The sequence below is a fragment of the Tachyglossus aculeatus genome, chromosome 3 (genome assembly GCF_015852505.1).
Source record: "Tachyglossus aculeatus isolate mTacAcu1 chromosome 3, mTacAcu1.pri, whole genome shotgun sequence".
Classification (NCBI taxonomy): Eukaryota; Metazoa; Chordata; class Mammalia; order Monotremata; family Tachyglossidae; genus Tachyglossus; species Tachyglossus aculeatus.
In genome coordinates, this window is record NC_052068.1 from 40,056,980 (window position 1) to 40,079,487 (window position 22,508).

Here is a 22,508-nt window from a genome sequence, read left to right on the forward strand (position 1 = left end):
AGCCCAGCCCCAGTCCATTCCCAGTTCATCCCAGCCCCAATCCAGTCCAGCCCCAGCCCAGTCCCATCCCAGCCCAGCCCCATCCCAGCCCCCATCCAGTCCAGTCCAGCCCCAGTCCAGCCCAGTCCCATCCCAGCCCCCATCCAGTCCAGTCCAGCCCCAGCCCTGCCCCAGTCCAGCCCAGTCCCATCCCAGCCCCCATCCAGTCCAGCCCCAGCCCTGCCCCAGTCCAGCTCAGTCCAGCCCCAATTGAGCCCAGTCCTAGTTCATCCCCAGCCCAGCCCAAGGCCAGCCCAGCCCCAGCCCAGCCCATCCCCAGTCCAGCCCAGCCCATCCCCAGTCTAGCTCAGCCCCAGTCCAGCCCAGCCCAGCCCCAGGCTCGCTCTGGTGTCTGTCCCCGGCCAGCCCAGCCGAGGGCCAGCTCTCCCCCCGCTCCCCCCCCCCCCCCCCCCAACCCGGGCAGCCCCTGTCCGCTGCCCGGTCCGGCCCAGGCCCGCGCGGGACGGAAAGTTGGGCGGCCCAGGCGGGGGGCACCGAGGGGGGCGAGCGGGAAGATGAGCGCGCTGGAGGAGGACTTCGCCCAGATCCTGCTGCTGAAGGAAGAGCGGATCCGGGAGCTGGAGCAGAGGCTGTCCGACAAGGAGGAGGAGATCCAGGAGCTGAGGCGGAGGCTGCACAAATGCCAGTCGGTGCTGCCCGCGCCCACCAGCCACATAGGCGGGCCGAGGACCACCCGGGCGCAGGGCATCTCGGCCGAGCCGCAGACCTACCGCTCCTTCCACGACCTGCGCCAGGCTTTCCGAAAATTCACCAAGGCGGAGAGGTAGGACATCCCCCCCTCTCTCCCACCCCCAATCCATCCCCCACCCCCTCTTCATCGTGCCCGCTCCCCTCGACGCCCCCCAGGATTGCCCAGGGGTCTGGGCTGGCCCAGGGCTGGGGCGAGGGGTAGGCAGATTTCAGGGTGTCCTCAGCCGGGACAGGGGGCGGGGGGAGGCAGCCACCGGGGGAGGGGCATGGCCCAGGCGGGGATCTGTTTATTTTTATTCCTGCCCGTCATGGGCCGGGCTCGCCTCCCTCCGGCTGGGAAAGGGAAAAATCCCCAGGGAGGAGGACTCCGGGCTCCGCTTGGCCCGTCCCGGCCGGGGAGGGGGTCTGCAAAGTTTGCCCGGACCATGCCACGCTCAGCCTGCCCAGGCAGCCCGAGGACCTGAATGCCAACCGGCGGCAAGGACCCAACTTGGAAGGTGGAGGAAATCCCCGCCGCCCCATCCCGGGGGAGCTGGATCTCCCCCAAGGGGACGGTCTCTCTGATAATGATAATAATAATGACACGTAGTAAGCGCTTACCATGTGTAAAGCACTGTTCTAAGCGCTGGGGAGGTTACAAGGTGATCAGGTTGGCCCATGGAGGGCTCACAGCCTTCACCCCCGTTTTACAGATGAGGTAGCTGAGGCACAGAGAAGTGAAGTGACTTGCCCAAAGTCACACAGCTGACAATTGGCGGAGCCGGGATTTGAACCCATGACCTCTGACTCCAAAGCCCGGGCTCTTTCTACTGAGCCACGCTGCTTCTCTACATTGATGTGGGGTCACCTTCAGCCGGTGGGATTTGTCAGCAGGGTGACTCTCAGGACATTCTAGGATTCCAGTGGGGGGTTTTCCCCACCGCTACAAGAAACCAGAGAGCTCTGTAAGCCCACAACTCTCGCACAGAATTGCCACCCAGCAGAGGCCTGGGGTAAGGATAGGGGGAGGTGGAGGGGGCTCTGTTGTTGATTCATCTCCATCTCCCTCGGGGTGTGCCCATTACTGGGTCTGCAGAGGGCAAATGGTCTCCCAAGCGGCCTGCTCTTGGGGAACTACAAGTGACAGGTTGTCTGATGGTTAAAGAGGGCATCTTCCTCACTTCTCCATCTGTCTTCCTGCTCAGCCTCTCCCCCTTCAACCCAGTCGGTGAAGTTGTCTCCGGGCCCATTTACTCTCTTCCCGGAGCCTGAACTCGAGAGTCGTAAAATTTGCACCAAATGGGTCTAGAGGCCCGGGTCTGCCCAGGAGCCAGGCCGGCTGTGGCCACATGAAGGAAGTCTTTGCACTCCACTCGCTGCCTTCACCGGAGAAGCGCGATCGATAGGCTCCAGCATTAAAGCTTCTTTGGCCATTGGGGAGAGGAAGTGCAGACGCTGAAGCCCATTACTGGCTTTTAGTGATTGGAGGCGCACAGCAGAAAATGCATTTTGCGGGATATCGAATATCCCATTAGGGATCTTCTTTCTGTCCCCTCTCTTACCCCTTCCCTTTCACTGAGCCTGCGTCCCCCTGGGCCTAGAGAAGTCTCTTCATCTCCAGCCCACCCTGGCCCTTCTCTCTCCCTGATTTCCCACAGGGGCCGGCATTCTTCTCCTCCTGGGCTTCCCTCCTCAGCTTTTCCCAGCCCCATCTCTCGTCCTGCCTCTCCTGACCCAGAAAGTCGGAGGGCTGTGGCTGGAGGAAAGGGAAGAGAGCCCAGAGGTGGCAGGACCGTACCCCAAGGGGGTAAGAGGAGGAGGCAGAATAGCCACTGGGTCAGTACACCAATGCTCAATAAATACGATTGAATGAATGAAGAAAGAGAGAGGGCATCTCTGAGCTTCCCATATGGCAAACCGTTTAGGCCTGCTGCTTTTGGTTCCTTCCTCCCTCTTCCCCTATTTTGGTCTATGGTCCCTTGCTAAATACAGTGAAGGCCCATACTAGCCTGAAACAGGGCTTCTGTGGCACTGTGGCAGTTCTCCTTCCACCGGGTTCCTTCCCCTCTACTGAGTTTAGCGCTGACCTAAGGGTGACTCCAGTTTGGACCCACCACATCCTGTCTCGTGGGAGTGGCACGGAAATGATGGTCAAACCCCATCTTGCTCTTGGGAAAGGGGGTGATTTGCTGTGACTCTCGGGATAGCTTGGTAGTCACTAACACAGTCATCGGCAGCTGGAACCCATCTCCTCATCGCCTAATAAGAAGCCACTTTCCAGAAGTCACCAAGCAGCTGCTGTCCTCTGGGGGCTTTGTGCTCTGGTTTTATCACATTTAAAAAAAACCAGCAACAGCAACAAAAAAACCTACCGCTCTCCGGGTCTTGGTTTGTAGGTGTTGTTTCCCAGGCTTGGGGAGGGAAGGATTTCTCCAAAGACTGGGGGGGCGGGGGGCATGAGAGAGGCCCTGAGGTCTTTGGCCTAGACTTCAGCCCTAGTTCAGGTGGGAGGTGCCAAACAGGTGGTGTCTCCACTCGAGAAGGACTTTTCTAAGAAAGGGAATCTAAAGGAAGGAAGTGGTTGACTTTTACAGACACACATATATACATCCTCCTCCAACTTTTTTTCTGGAGTTGGGGCAGTCATCTGGGGGGAGAAGTTTTTTGTTTTTTTTTCTGCTCAATAGATCTGTCAAACATACTTTGGATTTACAGCCTGCAGTCCAAGTATCTCCCTACTTCTTTTCTGTGCTGATTTATACTGGGACAGAGGGTAAACTTTTTTCTACTCAGCATTTGCTCTCATACTTTCTAATGGAAGCATGAAGTTTATTTTCAGTAGGCTGACTCGAGTTTAAACAATTTTGACAGGTATAATATATGGGAGTAGTAATGGTTGGAGTTGTTGGGGGTGGGGGGACAGGGGTAGAGGCACCAGGACACTTAAAGGAACAGTACTAATTAAACACACTATAGCAACTAGGAACTTGACTTTTCCAGGGAAAGTAGGACCTGAGAGTAATCCTTGAATTAATTTTTTTAAATTAAAATAGTCCAAGAATAAGTGTTTCCTAATTTTCAGATAATACATTTCAGTGCTTAGATGTTGTTTTGCAGCAAACTTTTTTCTGAGGTCTTTTACGAAAAGTAAAGTAGTCCTGATGGGTTTTTTGGGTCTGAAAGAGACAGTTTTATATGGAATGAAGACTGCCACAATTACATTATCTCACAATTCATGTCCAGTGACAGGTTTTAAAGCTGCAGGCTACGTTTAAGGTGTATTTCAAACCTTACTGGAACACCTGGCATTTCTGAACATATAAGAAAATGAATATGTTCTGTATTATTTAAATTCCATTGTTAGTATGGACAGAGTGGTAGAGAAAGCTATTGTCTGTGAACCTCATCATGGAAAATGACTGCATGCCCAAATATTTGTGAAACTTGTAGAAAAATTCTCAGCATTTATTGCTGGAGAACTCAAGGGGAACAGTCTCCTGCTACTGAAATCAAGTAAGCCAAGCTTACGTATATACTCAGAGGGAAAATATGAAAATCCTGTTACGTATTAATATAGAGATACCTCAATATAAATTATATGAAGGGGAAAAAATGTGGGATCTGAACTCAGTGTAACGATGAAGTGACATGAAGTGGTGGCATTGCATAGAGGAACACATCTGACCAAAGCAGAAACATGTGGAAACCTCTTGGACATACATAGTAGGGATCAGATTAGTTGAAATCTACAGGTTGCAGCTGGAAGAATAAGTGTAAGAATTATGGTATTTTGTTAAGTGCTTACTCTGTGTCACTCTGTTACTCTTCTAGGCACTGGGATAGATACAAGTTAATCAGATCAAACACAGTCTCTGGTCCTAGTGGGGCTCACAGCCTAAGGATGAAGGGGAACAGGTGTTGAAACCCCACTTTATAGATAAGGAAACTGAGACACAGAGACACTCTAAGTGACTTTGTTGCTGAATTGTACTTTCCGAGTGCTCAGTACAGTGCTCTGCACACAGTAAGCACTCAATAAATACGATTGATTGAATGAATGAATTCCCCCAGGACACTCAGCAGGGAAGTGGTAGAGCTGGGATTAAAACCCAAGTCCTCAGACTCCCGGACCTGTGCTTTTTCCACTAGGCCACGCTATTTTATATATTATGTTCTAAATAACTCAAAGAACTCTATACACACTCCTTTCTGTTCTTTGGGTTTTATTTTTTGTTTGAGTTTTAAGTCAGGGATGCTTCAGAGCCGAATCATGACAAACTGTGGTTTGCCCCTCCCATCCATGCCTGATTCATTCATTCAATCATATTCATTGAGTGCTTACTGTGTGCACAGCACTGTATTAAGTGCTTGGTAAGTACAACTCGGCAATATATAGAGACGGTCCCTACCCAATAACGGGCTCACAGTCTAGAATGGGCTCACGGCCTGATAATAATAATAATAATAGCATTTGTTAAGTGCTTACTATGTGTGAAACACTGTTCTAAGTGCTGGGGGAGATACAAGGTGATTAGGTTGTCCCAAGTGGGCTTATTCCCCATTTTTCAGATGAAGTCACTGAGGCTCACAGAAATTAAGTGACTTACCCAAGGTCACACAGCAGACGTGGCAGAGTCGGGATGAGAACCTGTGACCTCTGATTCCCAAGCCCTTGCTCTTTCCTCTGAGCCACACTGCTTGATGTAATTCCACCCCAGTTCCTGAGTGCAGATGGGCCCAAATAATCTGGTCTGATGCTGGGGCTGCCTAATCTGGAGAACAAGTGGAAGGTTAAGGTGACTTTATGCTGGGGTCTCTATTCCCCCGAGCGTAGTTCTGGACCACTCTGGCTCTTCCATCAGTCCCTGATGAAACTGGCCCCTTTCAGTTCTGCAGAGGGTGGAGTCAGCGTGCTGGATCTTTATCCCGGGTCCACTTTCACAGCTTCAGTCGGCTGACGCTTCGGCGTTCATGGTACTTACTTCCATATCGTTCAGAACCTCGTCTGATGCATTTAGAAGTCTGAAAGCTAGTTATCTGCCCCCAAACCACCCATCTTTCCTTATTGATTCTATGAAGGGTCTCTGTCAAAGCCAGCATTTCACCTCACTGATTCCTTAATCCAACCCCCCTTTGAAGTAGCCTTGGGGCAGAAATTATCTGCAGAGTGGGGCTATTAAAGCAGCATGGTCTAGGGGAAAGAGGGCAGAACTAGGAGTCATGAGACTAGAGTTCTACTTGCAGTCTGTGTGCCCTTTAGGCAAATCACTTAACCTCTCTGTGCCTCTGTTTCATCACCTGTAAAATGGAAATTATATACCTGTTCTCCATCCCCCTGAAAGTGCTCACTCCGTGTGGGACATGGTGACTGTATCAGGTCTGATTAGTCAGTATTCACTCAATGCTTAGGAGAGTGTTTAGCACATAGCAGATGCTTAACAGATAGTATTATAATCATTAGGCTTGTTGAACACCAGGAGGTAACTGAAGTCCAGAAACTTGATTCCCAGGCCAGTGCTTTCTCTACTAGACCACCCATATCTTCCAGATGAATCTGTACTTTCTTTGACTTTTTTCAAGTGCAGATTTACCGTTTTCGTTACGTTCACTGAATGGATGAGGCATACTCAATTATCTCGTTTCCTAAGCTCGAATTTGAGAATCATGACTCCTCTAGCAGCATTTATATGGTGGCTCCAAAGGCAGGGCTGAAAAGTGACAATGTATGGTCCTATTTGGCCATCAAACTACTAAGAGGCTTAAAGCTAAAGCACATGAAACTTAGCTTACAAAAAGCAGAAAGTTCTATATCTTTCTCACCATGCCAAGAGCAAAGTTTCCAGGGCGTTTCTTTGCTCATCTTCTCCAAAGGGAATATTTTGGATCTCAACTGGTGAAGTCTTTTCTGAATTTAACCCATTTTGGGGGGTAAGAATTTTCAGGTGATTCCAGAGTTGTTTTACTCATGAAGTTTTAATTTTTTTTAATGAGTGGAGAATGCAGCTTATCAGAGTTCATGACCCATGTTATCTAATTTTTGTAGCTCTTGGAAGTTACTGTGACTACAGATAAAGTAGGGAGAGCATATCCTGTTTGCAAAAGTTTGAAAGCTCAGAAGAGTGGGACTAGTTTGGGAATTCTCAGAAAGGAATGCCAAATATAGGCTTTGTATATTATTTGTCCTCACCCCTTTGTGCCTTTAAAGTAATATTGTGCATATTTATAAAATCAGATGCTATTTCAAATGTCCCCTGAAGACATTTGTAAGTACAGAATCAAGGCTGAGAAGCCAGGGGTCCCAGATTGTGGTCATATACTGGCAATGGAAATATTCTAATAAAGCCACATTAGCTATATTTTCATTCCAAATTCTCTCTCTCTCTCTCTCTCTCTCTCTCTCAAATCATTCTGATATTTTGATGACCCAGCTGTTGCACAGAATGCCGTAATGGAGAGACCCCAAGGCATTCTGTACAAGAGCACTACAACCCTTTAAGATGTTGCATCATAGTCAGAAATGCAGTCCCTCTCAATTGCTTGCCCTTATTGCCAAGGGTTCACTTTCCAAGTGAATTCTAGCCCAGTCCAATGGGGTGAACAGTTGATCATTTTTCTTCAGATGTCAGTTTTTCATGTTGACTTATTCTGTATACTAATGTTTCAAGTCTTTTTGACTTGTTTTTCTGGCTAATCGGTGTTCGTAATCCCTGCCAGTTCAGTGTCATTTGTAAATTCATGAAAACAGGTAATTCTACTACCCGAGCCCTTGCTCACTTGATAGTTGCAGCTGTTGATACTGCCAAGCGTTGTGTTTGCATTAGCTGCTTTAGCAGCCTGTACAAACCCAGAAATTTGAATTCATTTTAATTTAATATATTTGCCTCATTAATAAAGTCCAGGGTGAAACTTAACTTTATCTTTTTAAGCAGCTGCAGTGGAATGTGGTAATTCATAGATTTTTTTTTCTGTCATCAGTGAACTATATAAATGGCCATATGGTAATTAGTTCCTCAGTTCGTTAAGGACTGTTGTCATTACCTTTTGGTGAGAGCTAAAACCACATTTTCTTTTTTTTTCCTTTCCCAACTCTTATTTCTCCTCTCTCCATTTCTGCTCCCTCCCCCCATCCCCTTCCATATTTCTGGGACATCAACCGATTTCCTTGGAACTCTGGGTGTCTATGATTCAGCCCTCCTTTGTTCAGATGTTAATTTCAACCGACCACATTTTATTAACATAAACAGTGTGGGTTGGTGGACAGAGCATGGGCCTGGGTTCTAATTCCAGCTCTACCACTTGCCTACTGTGCGATTTATTATTGTATCATAGTTTCCCAAGCACTTAGTACAGTGCTCTGTGCACAGTCAGTGCTCAATTAATACAAATGAATGAATGAATGACCTTGAGAAAGTTACTTAACTTCTCTGTGCCTCAATTCTCTCAGCTGCTAAATGGAAAGAACAGGTATTAAATGGGTATTAAAACCTGTTCTCCCTCCTGCTTACACTGTGAGCCTCATGTCGGGCCTGATTACCTCGTATCCCAGTGCTTAGTACAGTGTTTGGCACATAGTAAGCACTTAACACATACCATTTATTATTACTATTATTGTTATTATTGTTTACCACTTTATTGCTTTGAGAAGCAGCATGGCCTAGAGGAAAGACCTGGGAGTAAGAGGAGCTGAGTTCTAATCCTGGTTCCACCACTAATAATACTAATATTAATAATTGTGATATTGGTTAAGCGCTTAATATGTGTCAGGCTCTGGGGTAGATGGAAAATAATCGGGTTGGATAGAGTCCCTGTCCCACATAGGATTCACGGTCTTAAGCCCCATTTTACAGATGAGGGAATTGAGGCCCAGAGAAGTGAAGTGACTTGCCCAGGGTCACCCAGAGAAGTTGCAGAGCCAAATGATAACCCAGGTCCTTCTGATTCCCAGACCTTCATTCATTCAATCATATTTATTGAGCGCTTACCGTGTGCAGAGCACTGTGTTGTATCCACTAAGCCACACTGCTATGAGAACTTGGGCAAGTCACTTTATTTCTCTGTGCATCAGTTACCTCACCTGTAAAATGGGGATTAAGACTGTGAGCCCCTCTTAGGTCATGGACTATAATAAATAATAATAATAATGGCATTTATTAAGTGCTTACTATGTGCAAAGCACTGTTCTAAGCGCTGGGCAGGCTACAAGGTGATCAGGTGGTCCCACGGGGTGCTCACAGTCTTCATCCCCATTTTACAGATGAGGTAACTGAGACACAGAGAAGTTAAGTGACTTACCCAAAGTCACACAGGTGAGAATTGGCTCAAGGTTTGAACACATGACCTCTGACTCCAAAGCCTGGGCTCTTTCCATTGAGCCACGCTACCATCCAACTTGTATCTATCCCAGTGCTTAGCAATATTTCTGAAACATAATAGGCACTTAACAAATACCATTAAAAAAATACAAAAAAGCCCTTACAACTAACTACATTTCTCATCTTTGATACTTATGTATGAAAACGCACATTTTGCTTTATGACCTAAAACCAACTTGAATTTTATGAAAAACTGAGAGAGTAATTTTGAATGCTTTATCCTAGTTTTATGACACAGATATTGTTAGGACTTAATGATTTAACATAGACCTGGGAAGCCTACATTACCAGTTTGTCTCATTTTAAGTAAAAAAAATACTTTCATATAAGAATTTGAAATTTGTGTTACAGAATATTTACTATGGATGCCCTAGCTGCAAATATTCCCTCCTAAATAATACATATTTAGGTGAATAGAGGGGAAGTTGTAAATTTGAGAATTTAAGAAACTAACCTTTTTTATGTTAATATGCTCAATCTAAGCATGGCCTTGAAGAAAAATATATTAACTTCATGTTAAGCATGCAGAATATATTTTTATAATTTGTTACATTGTTTTCTTGATGAAGATTCTGTTTTGCTCTTTTACATAAGAGCTTTTAAAATTCTTCTGTGGCTGCACTGATGTAATTCTGTCAGGATTTGTAGTGCTGTGGACATTCATTGACATACATATTTATCTTATGTGAAATTTCCCCAACTTCCCCAACTTACTGCTAATAATATCCCCAGTCACCCCAGTTTGGTGAGAAAAGGAAATTCCTATATTTAGCTGCTATAAGCTTTACAGTTTTGTTCTTTCAGACCAAAGATTCTTTCCTTCATTAGTTAAGTGAATGGCAGGTTAAAGGAAATGAAATGAAAGTATGATTTTCCTCATTTAGCACAGTTTTGAAGGTTTTGGTTGAAAAATTATCTTATCTCTCAATTAACTAAATTTACTGTGTGCATAGCACTGTGCTAAGTGCTTGGAAGAGTACAATATAACAGAGTTAGGAGGTGCAGCGTAGCCTAATGGAAAGAGCACGCATTAGGGAGCCAGAAGACCTGGGTTCTAATTCTGTCTCTGCCAAATGCTTGCTGTATGACTTTGGGCAGGTCACTTGACTTCTCTGTGCCTCAGTTTTTCTGTTCTCCCTCCTACTTAGACTGTGATCTTCAGTTGGGATAGGGACTGTGTGCAACCTAATTGACTTGTATCTCCCCTACAAAACACTTAGGACAGTATTTGACACATAGTAAGTGCTTAACAAATACCATAAAAACCCAACAAAAACAGAGTTGACAATAATAATAATAATAATGATGGCATTTGTTAAACGCGTACTATGTGCAAAGCACTGTTCTAAGTGCTAGGGGGGATACAGGGTGATCGGTTGTCCCACATGGGGCTCACAGTCATCATCCCCATTTTACAGATGAGGTAACTGAGGCTCAGAGAAGTTAAGTGACTTGCCCAAGGTCACACAGCAGACATGTGGCGGAGCCAGGATTCGAACCCATGACCTCTGACTCCAAAGCCCGAGCTCTTTCCACTGTTTCTCTAATACATATATTCCCTGCCCACCTGACTTACTTGTTTTTGACTGGTGTTTATATCCTGGTATTTTTCAATTTAAAGTCACTTAGGATATGTCTTTATTTGAATCCTTTCACTCGAATAAGCACCAGGCCAAATCAGCCAATCGATAATTGGTAGTATTTATAGAGCACTTACTGTGTGAAGAGCACTGTACTAAGCCCTTGGGAAAGTATAATACAATAGAATTAGTAGATATGATTCCTGCCCACAAGGAATTTACAGACTAAGGGGAAGATGGGGAAATAGAAGAGAATAGAGATAGGCATTTAAGTGCTGTGGGATGAGGGTGGGATGAATATCAAGTGCTTAAGGGCCACAGATCTAAGTATATAGGTGATACAGAAGAGAGGGAGAATAGGGGAAATGTGGGCTTAATCAGGTAAGGCCTCTTAGAGGAGATGTACTTTTAGTGACTCTTTGAAGGTGGGAAAAATGGTGGTCTGTTGGATATGAAGGGAGACGAGAATGAAAAATAATCCAAGAAAATGCAGTATGTTGATCTCAAATCTTCTGACCTATTTATTCTGCTTTAGGGCACTGCTGGTTGCACAGCAAGCACTAGGCTTCTAGAAAAACACTGCTTTTGATTTTGAACACGGTTCTGCCCAATGGATAATATCAACTTCTTCCATCAAACCACCATCAGAGAATTGGGATGATTTTGATTACACTCTTCTAGATAATTTGATAATTTCCCAAGCAAACAATACTTTCTACTCTCATCTCCAACTGCCCAACCTGAAGTCTCCCCCTCCTTACCTGCTTGCATTGCCTTGAGAAACATTTGCACATAGTATGTTCTGGTATATTTTTGAAGTCTACACTTGTAAGTAATCGTGGCTTAGTGGAAAGATCACAGGCTTGGGAATCAGGAGATCTGGGTTCTAATCCCAGCTCTTCCACTTGTCTGCTGTGTGACCTTAGGTTTAACTTAACTTCTCTGTGCATCAGTTCCCTTATCTGCCAACTGGGGATTCAATGTCCTATTATCCCTCCTACTTAGATTGTGAGCCCCATGTAGTACCTGATTATCTTGTATCTATCTCAGTGCTTAGTACAATGCTTTGCACATAGTAAGTGTTTAACAAAAACTACAATTATTACACCTACAAATAGTTGCTCACTCCCTCAGGTCCATTATTCATTCATTCATTCATATTTATTGAGCACTTACTATGTGCAGAACACTACTGTTTGGGAGGGCACAATATAACAATAAACGGACACATTCCCTGGCCACGATGAGCTTACAGTCTAGAGGAGGAGACAGACATTAATATAAATAATTAAATTACAGATATGAACACGAGTGCTGTTGGCTGGGAGGAGCTTTCTCTCTTCTAATGACTCAAGGTTCTGGTGAAGTATTCCAACTTTGCAGGGCACCTGAGTCAATTCAACCAACCTAGTAAACACTTTCTCATTGACACCCAATTTTAAGTGGATGTAGTTAGCATACAACCACTTATTTCATTGTTTGTATCTATCCAGAACTTAGAATACTGTTTTGAGACACTTCAAATGCTTAATAAACACCATCTAAAAGTAAGTACAAATGGCCTGGTGAGAGAAATGCTAAATATGGGAGGAGAGCTAAAGATAATTTTGTTTACATCTATTTTACTGTGTATCTCCCATAAAGGAGGTCAAACTGGGAAAAAAGTCTGTAGGATAATAATAATACTGATGATGGCATTTGTTAAGCGCTTACTATGTGCAAAACACTGTTCTAAGCACTGGATAGTAAAACGCTTCCATTTGATTACACAGTTTTATTAATAAAATGTCTCTCATAGTGAAATTTCCTGATTTTTTCCCCTCTATTCCATATAGCATTGTCTTACTACAATAACTAAATAAAGCATTTAGTGATTGTTATTTATAGGAAAAAAAAAGGGATAGACAATTCCAAAATAGTAAAGCAGGTCCAAGAATGAAGTTCAGAAAGCAAAATATGCTTTACTATTCCTCTATTACTATCAGATTGCTTTTTGTTCACTTCCTGAGTGTAACAGCATATGTTTAGCTTCATATTTTAGCTTTTAGCTTCTTATTCAGCCTTTAAATGAGAATGGTTTAGCGTTATTCATTCTTTAAACGGTTTGAAGGAATTTCCAATATTTACCACAGGATGGCAGTAGGGGTTTAGTTTAACCACCTTTGGGCGAAATTTTGTTTCCAACCTGTTATTTTCATATGTATTTCAAAATGAAAATCAACCATGTTCTGCAGCAGATGTTGACTGTTTTGTAAGTAGAAGTCAAAGAATCATGGATTTTTTTCAATCAAATCTGTCAACTATCAAACTTTTTTTGCATACAAAATAGGTGTGTGGTGATTTTGATCATTTTAAATAATAATAATAATAATAATGACATTTGTTAAGCGCTTACTATGTGCAAAGCACTGTTCTAAGCGCTGGGGGGGATACAAGGTGATCAGGTTGTCCCACGTGGGGCTCACAGTCTTAATCCCCATTTTACAGATGAGGTAACTGACGCTCGGAGAAGTAAAGTGACTTGCCCAATATCACACAGCTGAAAAGCGGTGGAGTCGGGATTAGAACCCATGACCTCTGACTCCGAAGCCCGTGCTCTTTCCATAGAGCCACACTGCTTCTCTATAAAGGATCAATTAATCAATGGTATTTGAAAACTTAAAAGACGTAGAAATCTTTGCGAAGAAACTAGTGTACTTTGGAAACAGGGTGAGTAAAACCCTTATCTCCACTGAGGGTAAGCTAAGAAGATGGGAAAGAATGAGGGCATACGGGAGGTATATTTTGTAAATTACATTTCTTTTAATGGTATTTGTTAAGTGTTTACTATGTGCCAGGCACTGCATTAAGCGCTGGAGTAGGTACAAAAGATAATCAGGTTGCACATAGCCCGTGTCCCAGATGGGGCTCACATTTTCATCCCCATTTTACAGATGACTTAACTAAGGCACAGAGAAGTTAAGTGACTGGCCCCAGGACACACAGCAGACAAGTGGAAGAGCTGGGATTAGAACCCACGTCCTTCTGACTCTGAGGCCCGTGCTTTCTCCACTAGGTCATACTGCTTCCACCTATTTGGCTACCTTCCTCAGTTTCCACCATGAACATGGCAAGTGGAAATAGGCTGACAAGGAAGATCAAACAATCAATCAAACTTATTTATTGAGCACTTAAAGTTTGCAGAGCACTGTATTAAGTGCTTGGGAGAGTGTAATACAACAATATAACAGACACATTCCCTGCCCACAACAGTCTAGAGGGGGAGAAAGACATAAATATGAATAAATGCATTATGGATATGTATATAAGTGCTGTGGGGCCAGGAGGGGGATGAATAAAGGAAGCAAGCCATGGCAACACAGAAGGGAGTGGGAGATGAGGAAAAGTGGGGGTTAGTCAGGGAAGGCCTCTTGGAAGAGATGTGCCTTCAATAAGGCTTTGAATGGCAGAAGAATTATTTTCTGACAGATATGAAGAGGGAGAGCGTTCCAGGCCAGTGGCAGAATGTAGGCTAGAGCTCAGTGGTGAGTTAGACAAGACTGAGGTACAGTGAGAAGTTTGGCATTAGAGGAATGAAGTGTGCAGGCTGGGTTGTGGGAAGAGTTAGCAAGGTGAGGTAGGAGTGGGCAAGGTGCTTGAGGAAAGGATTTGGAGTAAATATCAGGTAGAATTTTGTGTGAAACCCTTAATTGTATTGTTAGAAGGGGATGTGTAACCCTCTCCGTGAAGCTTTAAGGCAATGGTAGTGAGATATTATTTAGGGATGCTTTGAGTGTAATTCCATCTGGAGGCAGTACCCCAAAATTTTTTCATTCTTTCTAGGAGGTTGGAAGGATTAGTAGAATTGTTTCATTCGGAAATGTAGTTAGATCTACGTGGAAGAAAAATATTTCCCCTAAGGTAGGATTTTTCAATCATTTTTTAGAGACCATATCTGTGAGGTCTCAAAATTCCCATTGCAGTCTCCACATCCACACCAAGGCACCCCTTTCCTCCTACCTGCTCCTCCTCCTCTTCCTCCTCCTCAAGCTAACCGCAAGGAACTGGAGGCAGGGACAGCTTCTCTTTTCAATCAATGATATTTATTGAGTGCTTGCTATGTGCAGAGCACTGATTAAGCATTTGGGAGAATACACTACAACAGACAGCATTCATTCATTCATTCAATTTTATTTATTGAGAGCTTACCTTGTGCAGAGCACTGTACTAATCTTGGAAAGTACAATTCGGCAACAGATAGAGACAATCCCTACCCAACAATGGGCTCACAGTCCAGAAGACACATTCCCTGCCCTTCTCATCTGTTTAATCTAATTCAACTCTATTTCTTGATGAGCCCTCTGAAGCTTTTGTCCAGATAAGCAACCGGACCCAAAATGACTCAGATTTTACCACGCCTGATGTTCATGCGCTAATGGGCATTCTCACTATGATACATTCAATGACTTTCTTATACCCCTGGTTGGAATCCTTGTATTTTGCAGTTTATTGGTGAGTTACTTCCATTCAGAATGTTGCATTTCCTAAACATCATTTTGTGATTATCTCCTCACAACTTAAAATCCTCTGAAGTCTACCTGTTCTTCACATCAAGCAGAAACTCTTGACCATTGGCTTTAAGGCTCTCTCTCTCTCTTTCTCTCTCTCTCTCTCTTTCTCTCTCTCTCTCTCTCTCTCTCTCTCTCTCTCTCTCTCTTCCCTGCTTCTTATCCTCACTTCTCTCCCTTTTCAACCCAGCTTGCTCCCTTCAATTCTTTCATTCTTCACCATGCCTCCTTCTTGTCTCAACATTGACCTCTTACCCTCTACATCTGGCAAACCATTGGTCTTCCCATCCTCAAAGCCCTTCTAATAATAATAATAATAATGATGGCTTTTGTTAAGTGCTTACTATGTGCCAAGCACCATTCTAAGCGCTGGGGTAGATACAAGGTAATCAGGTTGTCCCATGTGGCGCTCACAGTCTTAATCCCCATTTTACAGATGAGGGAACTGAAGCACAGAGAAGTTAAGTGACTTGCCCAAAGTCACATAGCTGATAAGTGGCAGAGCCTGGATTAGAACCCATAACTCCTCTAAGAGGTCTTAACGTAACTCTTCTAAGAGGCCTTTCCTGATCAACCTCTCTCATTTCTTCACCCAACATGGCCTAGTGGAAAGAACACAGGTCTGAGAGAGTCAGAGTACCTGGCTTCTAGTCCCTGCTCTTCCACTTGCTTGTCCCTTGGTCAAGTCACTTAACTTCTCTGTGCCTCAGTTTTCTCATCTGTGAAGTGGTTTTTTACACTGTGAGCCCCATGTAGACAAGGACTGTGTTTGACCTGATTAATTTGTATCTACCCTAGAGTTTAGAACAGTCCTTGACACATTGCAAGCTCTTTATAAATACCACAATTATTATTATTGCTGTCACTCTTGAACTTTAATTACCTTGGCCCTCCTTTCCTCACCCCACCCCAGCAGCACGTATCTTTAAACTATGTTGCTTCCTTTACCTGTGATTTATTTGAGGGAATGGAGCACGCCTACTAGCTCTAGTGCCTAAGTGCTTAGTACAGTGTTCTGAACACAGAAATAGATAATTAGTAACTATTATTGATTGATGTGGTTAGGACATCCTTCTGGCAGACATTTTTCTCTTTTAGGCATCTTTTAGTGAATATTCAACAACTTCCAGGCCACAAAGTAATAGCTGTGTAATTGGACTACCAGAAAAGGGTAGGGTATGAGTCAGTCATGTGACTGAAATTTGCTGAATCAATATTCCTTAAGAACGAAGCATTCAGCCTTCCTGTTAGAAAAGCTTTTTCATTCATCTGTATCTGTTACTATAATCACAAGAACTGCCAAGGGACTGGAAGTGACACAATCTGTGCTGCTGTCACATTTCATGATTTAACCCTTGGTAGGCATGTACCTTTTGGGTATTGCTGTGCCAAATGTCAATAGAGTTATAAGATTGAAATATCAAATTCTGAGAAAGGGAAAAAAAAGTCTAATTGTAGTAGTAACTGATTCTTTCAGCCTTTAGCCCCTGTCTCGTAAACCCATCTCTCTCATACAACCCACATATTCAAGCTGTCAACAAATCCTGTTGGATTTATGATCACAACATAGCTATAATTTGTCCTTTCCTTTTCGTCCTAACCACTACTACGCTGATGCAAGCATTAATCAATCAATTGTATTTTAGCTGATACTATTCTGATCCAAGCATTTATCAATTAATCAATCCATTGTATTTATTTCTATTCTGCCTTGACTACTACATCAGCCTCCTTGCTGACCTCCCTGCCTCCTTTCATTCATTCATTCATTCATTCAGTCATATTTATTGAGTGCTTACTGTGTGCAGAGCCCTGTACTAAGTGCTTGGAAAGTACAATTTGGTAACGTTAGGGACAATCCCTACCCAATAATGGGCTCACAGACTAGAAGGGGGAGACAGAAAACAAAACAAGTAGACAGGCATCAATGCCATCAAAATAGATAAATAGAATTATAGATATATATATACACACCATTAATAAAATAGAGTAATAAATATGTACAAATATACACAAATGCTGTGGGGAGGGGAAGGGGGTAGAGCAGAGCGAGGGAGTAGGGGCAATGGGGAGGGGAGGAGGAGCAGAGGAAAAGGAGGGGCTCAGTCTGGGAAGGCCTCCTGGAGGAGGTGAGCTCTCAGTAGGTCTTTGAAGATGGGAAGAGCGCTAGTTTGGTGGATGTGAGGTGGGAGGGCATTCCAGGCCAGAGGTAGGACATGGGCCAGGGGTCGACGTGGGCCAGGTGAGAACGAGGCCCAGTGAGGAAGTTAGTGGCAGAGGAGCGGGGTGTGCAGGCTGAGCTGTAGAAGGAGAGAAGGGAGGTGAGGTACCAGGGGGCGAGGTGATGGACAGCCTTGAAGCCCAGGGTGAGGAGTTTTTACTTCGTGCAAAGGTTGATGGGCAACCACTGGAGAGTTTTGAGGAGGGGAGTGACATGACCCTCCTCAGTGGAAAGAGCACGGGCTTGGGAGTCAGAGGTCATGGGTTCTAATCCCAGCTCTGCCACTTATCAGCTGTGTGACTTTGGGCAAGTTACTTAACTTCTCTGTGCCTCAGTTAACTTAGCTGGAAAATGGGGATTAAGACTGTGAGCCCCATGTGAGCCCAAATCCCCTCACTGACCTTCTGCCTCTGGCCTTGAATTCCCTCCCACTTCGTATCTGACAGAGCACAACTCTCCCACCTTCAAAACATTATTAAAAATCACTTTTCCTCAAGGAGACCTTCCTCAATTATGCCCTCATTCCCTCTCCCTTCTGCATTTCCTATGCCCTTGGATCTGTGTGCCCTTTAAGCATTTGATATTCACCCTTCCCTTAGTCCTACAGCACTTACATGCACATCCATAATTTATTAATATCTGTCTTTCCCTCTAGACTGTGAGCTCTTGGTGGGCAGGGAATCTGTCTATCAACTCTATTGAACTGCACTTTACCTAGTGCTTAGTATAGTGCTCTGTACACAGTAAGTGCTCAGTAAATACCAATGATTGTTGATGTCCAGTATGAGATTTCTTTTGTGAATTGAAGATGAAACTGAATTTTCTTGTGTTACTGAGTTGAAATTTAAAACCAATTTAATTATTCTTCAATATGATACAGGGCTAGCAATTGCTTTTTCAATTTTATTCTGCTTTTCACGTGCTATGGCAATTAAGATTCTAGCCAATAGAAATATCATTTTGAGGTTGTTTTCCTATATTTGACAATGATAATTTATAATTATAGTACTTGTTAAGCATTTACCTTATGCCTAACACTTTTCTAAGAGTTGGGGTAGATATAAGTTTTCGGGTTAGGCATTGTCCCCATCCCATATTGGGCTCACAGGCTAAGTAGGATGAAATAAGATTAAATCCCTATTTTATAGATGAGGTAACTGAGGCATGAGTAAGTTAAGTGACTTTCCCAATGTCACACAGCAGACACATGATGGAGCTTACATTTCTTACGTTATCACTCCCCAAAGCCTCAGAAATGTAACAAGGGTGGAGCACAACTCTTGATGCCAAACAATTTTTAAAAAGCAGCTCATATCTTGGGCTTTGTGAAAATAGCCGGAATCTGGGTTTGAACCCCACTCTGTCACTAGCCTGCTGTGTGAACTTGGGCAAGTCACAACCTCTCTGGGCCTCAGTCTCCCTATTTGTCAAGTGGGAATAGGGCCTCTGAACTCCCTACTTAGGCTGTGAACACTGTGTGGAACAGAGACTGTGCCTTAGAAGCAGCGTGGCTCAGTGGAAAGAGCCCAGGCTCCAGAATCAGAGGTCATGGGTTCAAATCCGGACTCCGCCACTTGTCAGCTGTGTGACTTTGGGCAAGTGACTTGACATCTTGGGCCTCAGTTCCCTCATCTGTAAAATGGGGATTAAGGCTGTGAGCCCCCCATGGGACAACCTGATCACCTTGTAATCTCCACAGCGCTTAGAATAGTGCTTTGCACATAGTCAGTGCTTAATAAATATTATTATTATTATTATTATTATTATTATTATTATTATTATCTGATTGTCTTGAATCAACCCAGAACTTAGCGACTGTGTGGCACTTAACAAGATCCAAATAATTATCATGATTATTATTAGTATCCTATTAAAGTATTGAAAAGCAATGCCATTTCTTGTTATTAACTATCATGTGTCCATCCCTGTAAAATATTCCCTGAGTTCAGGAGAAAGGCTTTGACCTACACTGTTCAGAAGTGTTTCTAGCATTTACTACTCATCACAGATAACAATTACGTCTCTCTTCAATCTGGTGTCAGGTCAAAGTTTAAGCAGCGAATACATGAATGCTAGATACACAAGATGTTAGGAGCATCTGGGAGCCGTTAGGTTATACCAGAGTAATATATAATTGAGCAAATGTTGAATATTATATTTATATATTGCTGTTTATCAATCCCTCACTCTTAAAAATCCTAAAGTATTTCTAATGGTATTGCAGCCAAAAGTTGCTGCTTTTATAAACTATTGTCTCAAAGACTTTTTCCTGAGATAAAACTTTAAATCGGTCCATTTGGCAAATTCTGTTTCAAAAATAAGGCTTTCAAATAATAATAATATTGGTATTTGTTAAGCACTTACTATGTGCAAAGCACTGTTCTAAGTGCTGGGGAGGTTACAAGGTGATCAGGTTTTCCTCCCGGGGTCTCACAGTCTTAATCCCCATTTTACAGATGAGTTAACTGAGGCACAGAGAAGTTAAGTGACTTGCCCAAAGTCACACAGCTGACAGTTGGCAGAGCTGGATTTGAACCCATGACCTCTGACTCCACAGCCTGTGCTCTTTCCATTGAGCCACACTGTTTCTCCTTATACACTTCCCAGGCCAGGGTGGGCATTCTGAATGGAGACAAAGGAAGAAAACCCTTCGGGATCCCTAATATGAGTCAGTTTAAATTAAGAAGTTTAGTTTATATTGTGCTTTCTGTCTGCTCTAAAGAAATTGAATTTTTGCTTCTAAGATTTCCAAAGGATAAAAATTTATGATTTCATTTTGTCTTTTAGCTTATATATATTTTTTTCAGGACAAAACTCAACTTCTGAATTTATTTTTCAAAGAAATGATGGAATAAATGACTTTCATGTGGGGTTGGGTTACTATGAGACTGACATGGTGAGATTTTTTTTTATCCTTTGAAATAGTTTTTGTGGTCTCAAGGATGCTCTCAAACTTACTCCCGCCTGGGAAAAAATACATTCCAAATCCCTCTCAGCTGCATTCTTTTAAGGAGAGTAAGAAGATTTAGACATATATGGTATTGAAACTCTTCTGCTACAGGATGTCTTTTCTTAGGACGGACTGCCCTGAATCCAGTTCTCATCAAATTGTCAGACCTGATTTCCTAAAAGTTAGCTGTGCAAAAATGTATGAGAGGCAAAAGACAAATGACATTTTTGAGACGAAAATAGCCCAGCCAATGAGGGAGGGAATACTTTTGGTATTTGTGCAATCAGCTATATTAACAAAGATAGTGCATGTGTCAGCAGTTTCTAACCAATCAACATCCATGCTGTCACTCTTCTCCCTACTCCTCTCTCTCTTCTGGGCTGATACACTCTCTCTCTCTCTCTCTCTCTCTCTCTCTCTCTCTCTCTCTCTCTCTCTCTCTCTCTCCCCTACCACCCCTTTGACCTCCCTGTCCCCCCACCCCTCCCATCACTTGACTGAGTTCTTTGAATAGTAGACCATGAAATGGCTACCATCACTGCTCACAAGAGGGTAATATGAGAATGGTGTACTTCATGCATCCCCCCTTCATTAAAAATGAACCAGAAGGCCATCAGAGATTTTAGAATTATTGCTTTTCATGAAAATTATTTAAACCTATTAAGAGAAGATGATGAAATAAAACCAAAGGAACAAGAAGGAAGAAAGTGGTTTACAATGATGCCGTCTTCTAATGTAGGTGTTAGGTCCAGAAGCAGAAGCGCTTTCCAACATCTGTTGGTATACTCCCTCGGCAGAATTTTTCCTACACTTCCCAGTCTTTTCCTGCTCCTGACCCAGACTGCTCTGGTCACTGAAAACACAACGCAACATTCAGTGAATTCACTATCTGAGGTTGCCAGTGGCACAGAGAATCTCCCTGTTGTGGTCCCTGTCACCAGATAAACCTTCTTTCTTCACCACCACCCCACATCAGCTTACTCCATTCCAACTCATCCTGTCCTCTTCCTCCAAAATCATCTCCACCTCCCTCACTTTAAAACTTGTTATTCCTCACTAACATCTCTTCTTTGTAATGCTTTAGGAAGACCCCACCTTCTCCTGCCTCACTCAGCTTCACCAATTTTCCAACCTCCTCAACCCCAAATCTACTCATGACTTCCCCACCCCCCAAATCCAAGTGAACTCTTTCTGTCCCTCTCACTGTTGCACTGATTTCTCCCAGCCCTGTCCCTTCATCCAGTGAATTTGGGGGGCAGGGATATAGGAGATTGAAGTGGAAGGGTGGGTTGAGTCTGGATAAAATAGGGGAAGCAAGGTAGGCAATAGGGACTGGGCCATTATGATGTGATTTAGGGCAGGAGGAAAGGAGGACAAGTTCTTTAAATGAAATTCAGGCCAATTTGGGGGTGAGGAGATGTTTGGGTGGGTAGGCTCTCCACAGCACCATAGGGGTGGAGGTACAGGACACTTTTGTATTTCAAGTTGGTGGGAAGGGGTTGGGTGGGGGAGAGTGATGTGGGTTGGCAGGAGGGCATGGTGTGTAAAGAAAAAAAATGGCTTAACCACAGCTTGATGGAAACAGGAATTTCTCTCTCTGTGACATTGGCACCAATTAGGTTAGTGGTCTGACTTGGTGCCATGCTAACATTTACTGGGGATTCAGGAGGGGATGGAGAAGAGAGAGTCCAGGGGAGTGGCAGGGGTAGGAATGACCACGCTCACCCATGAAGAGGAACCATCTTCTAGCCCCCAGAAGGACAAACAGACTGTGCTTTTCTTTTTAACATCTTGAAGATTAATATAATTGTGGAGTATGGGCTTCCCTAACCTACTCAGTAAAAAATTTTTGCTTCTTTAAATGGGTTCAAGCAATGGTGAAGAATAACCACAGTAACTACTGCTTTAAAAATATGACATTGGTGTTCTCTGGTGGTTTGTGAGGGACATGAATTCATTGTTGGATGTTTACCTGGATCAACAAGGAGATGAAGCTGTATTCAATATGGGTAACAACCAGTGCTTTTCATTGCTACAAGCTGTGGTTTTCTTACCTGTAATTTTAGAAACACGCCTGTAATTTTGGAAGCATTTTTCTTAAGTCATCCT

General features: G+C 43.6%; 1 protein-coding gene across 1 annotated transcript in view; it reads left to right on the forward strand.

The window, feature by feature from the left end:
* Positions 1–554: 554 nt before the first annotated feature.
* PRKG1 (protein kinase cGMP-dependent 1) overlaps positions 555–22,508 on the forward strand; it is a 1,213,342-nt gene continuing 1,191,388 nt past the window's right edge. Inside the window, exon 1 of the mRNA XM_038744169.1 lies at positions 555–823. Coding sequence (XP_038600097.1) covers positions 555–823 — 269 coding nt within the window. The remainder of the gene's footprint in view (positions 824–22,508) is intronic.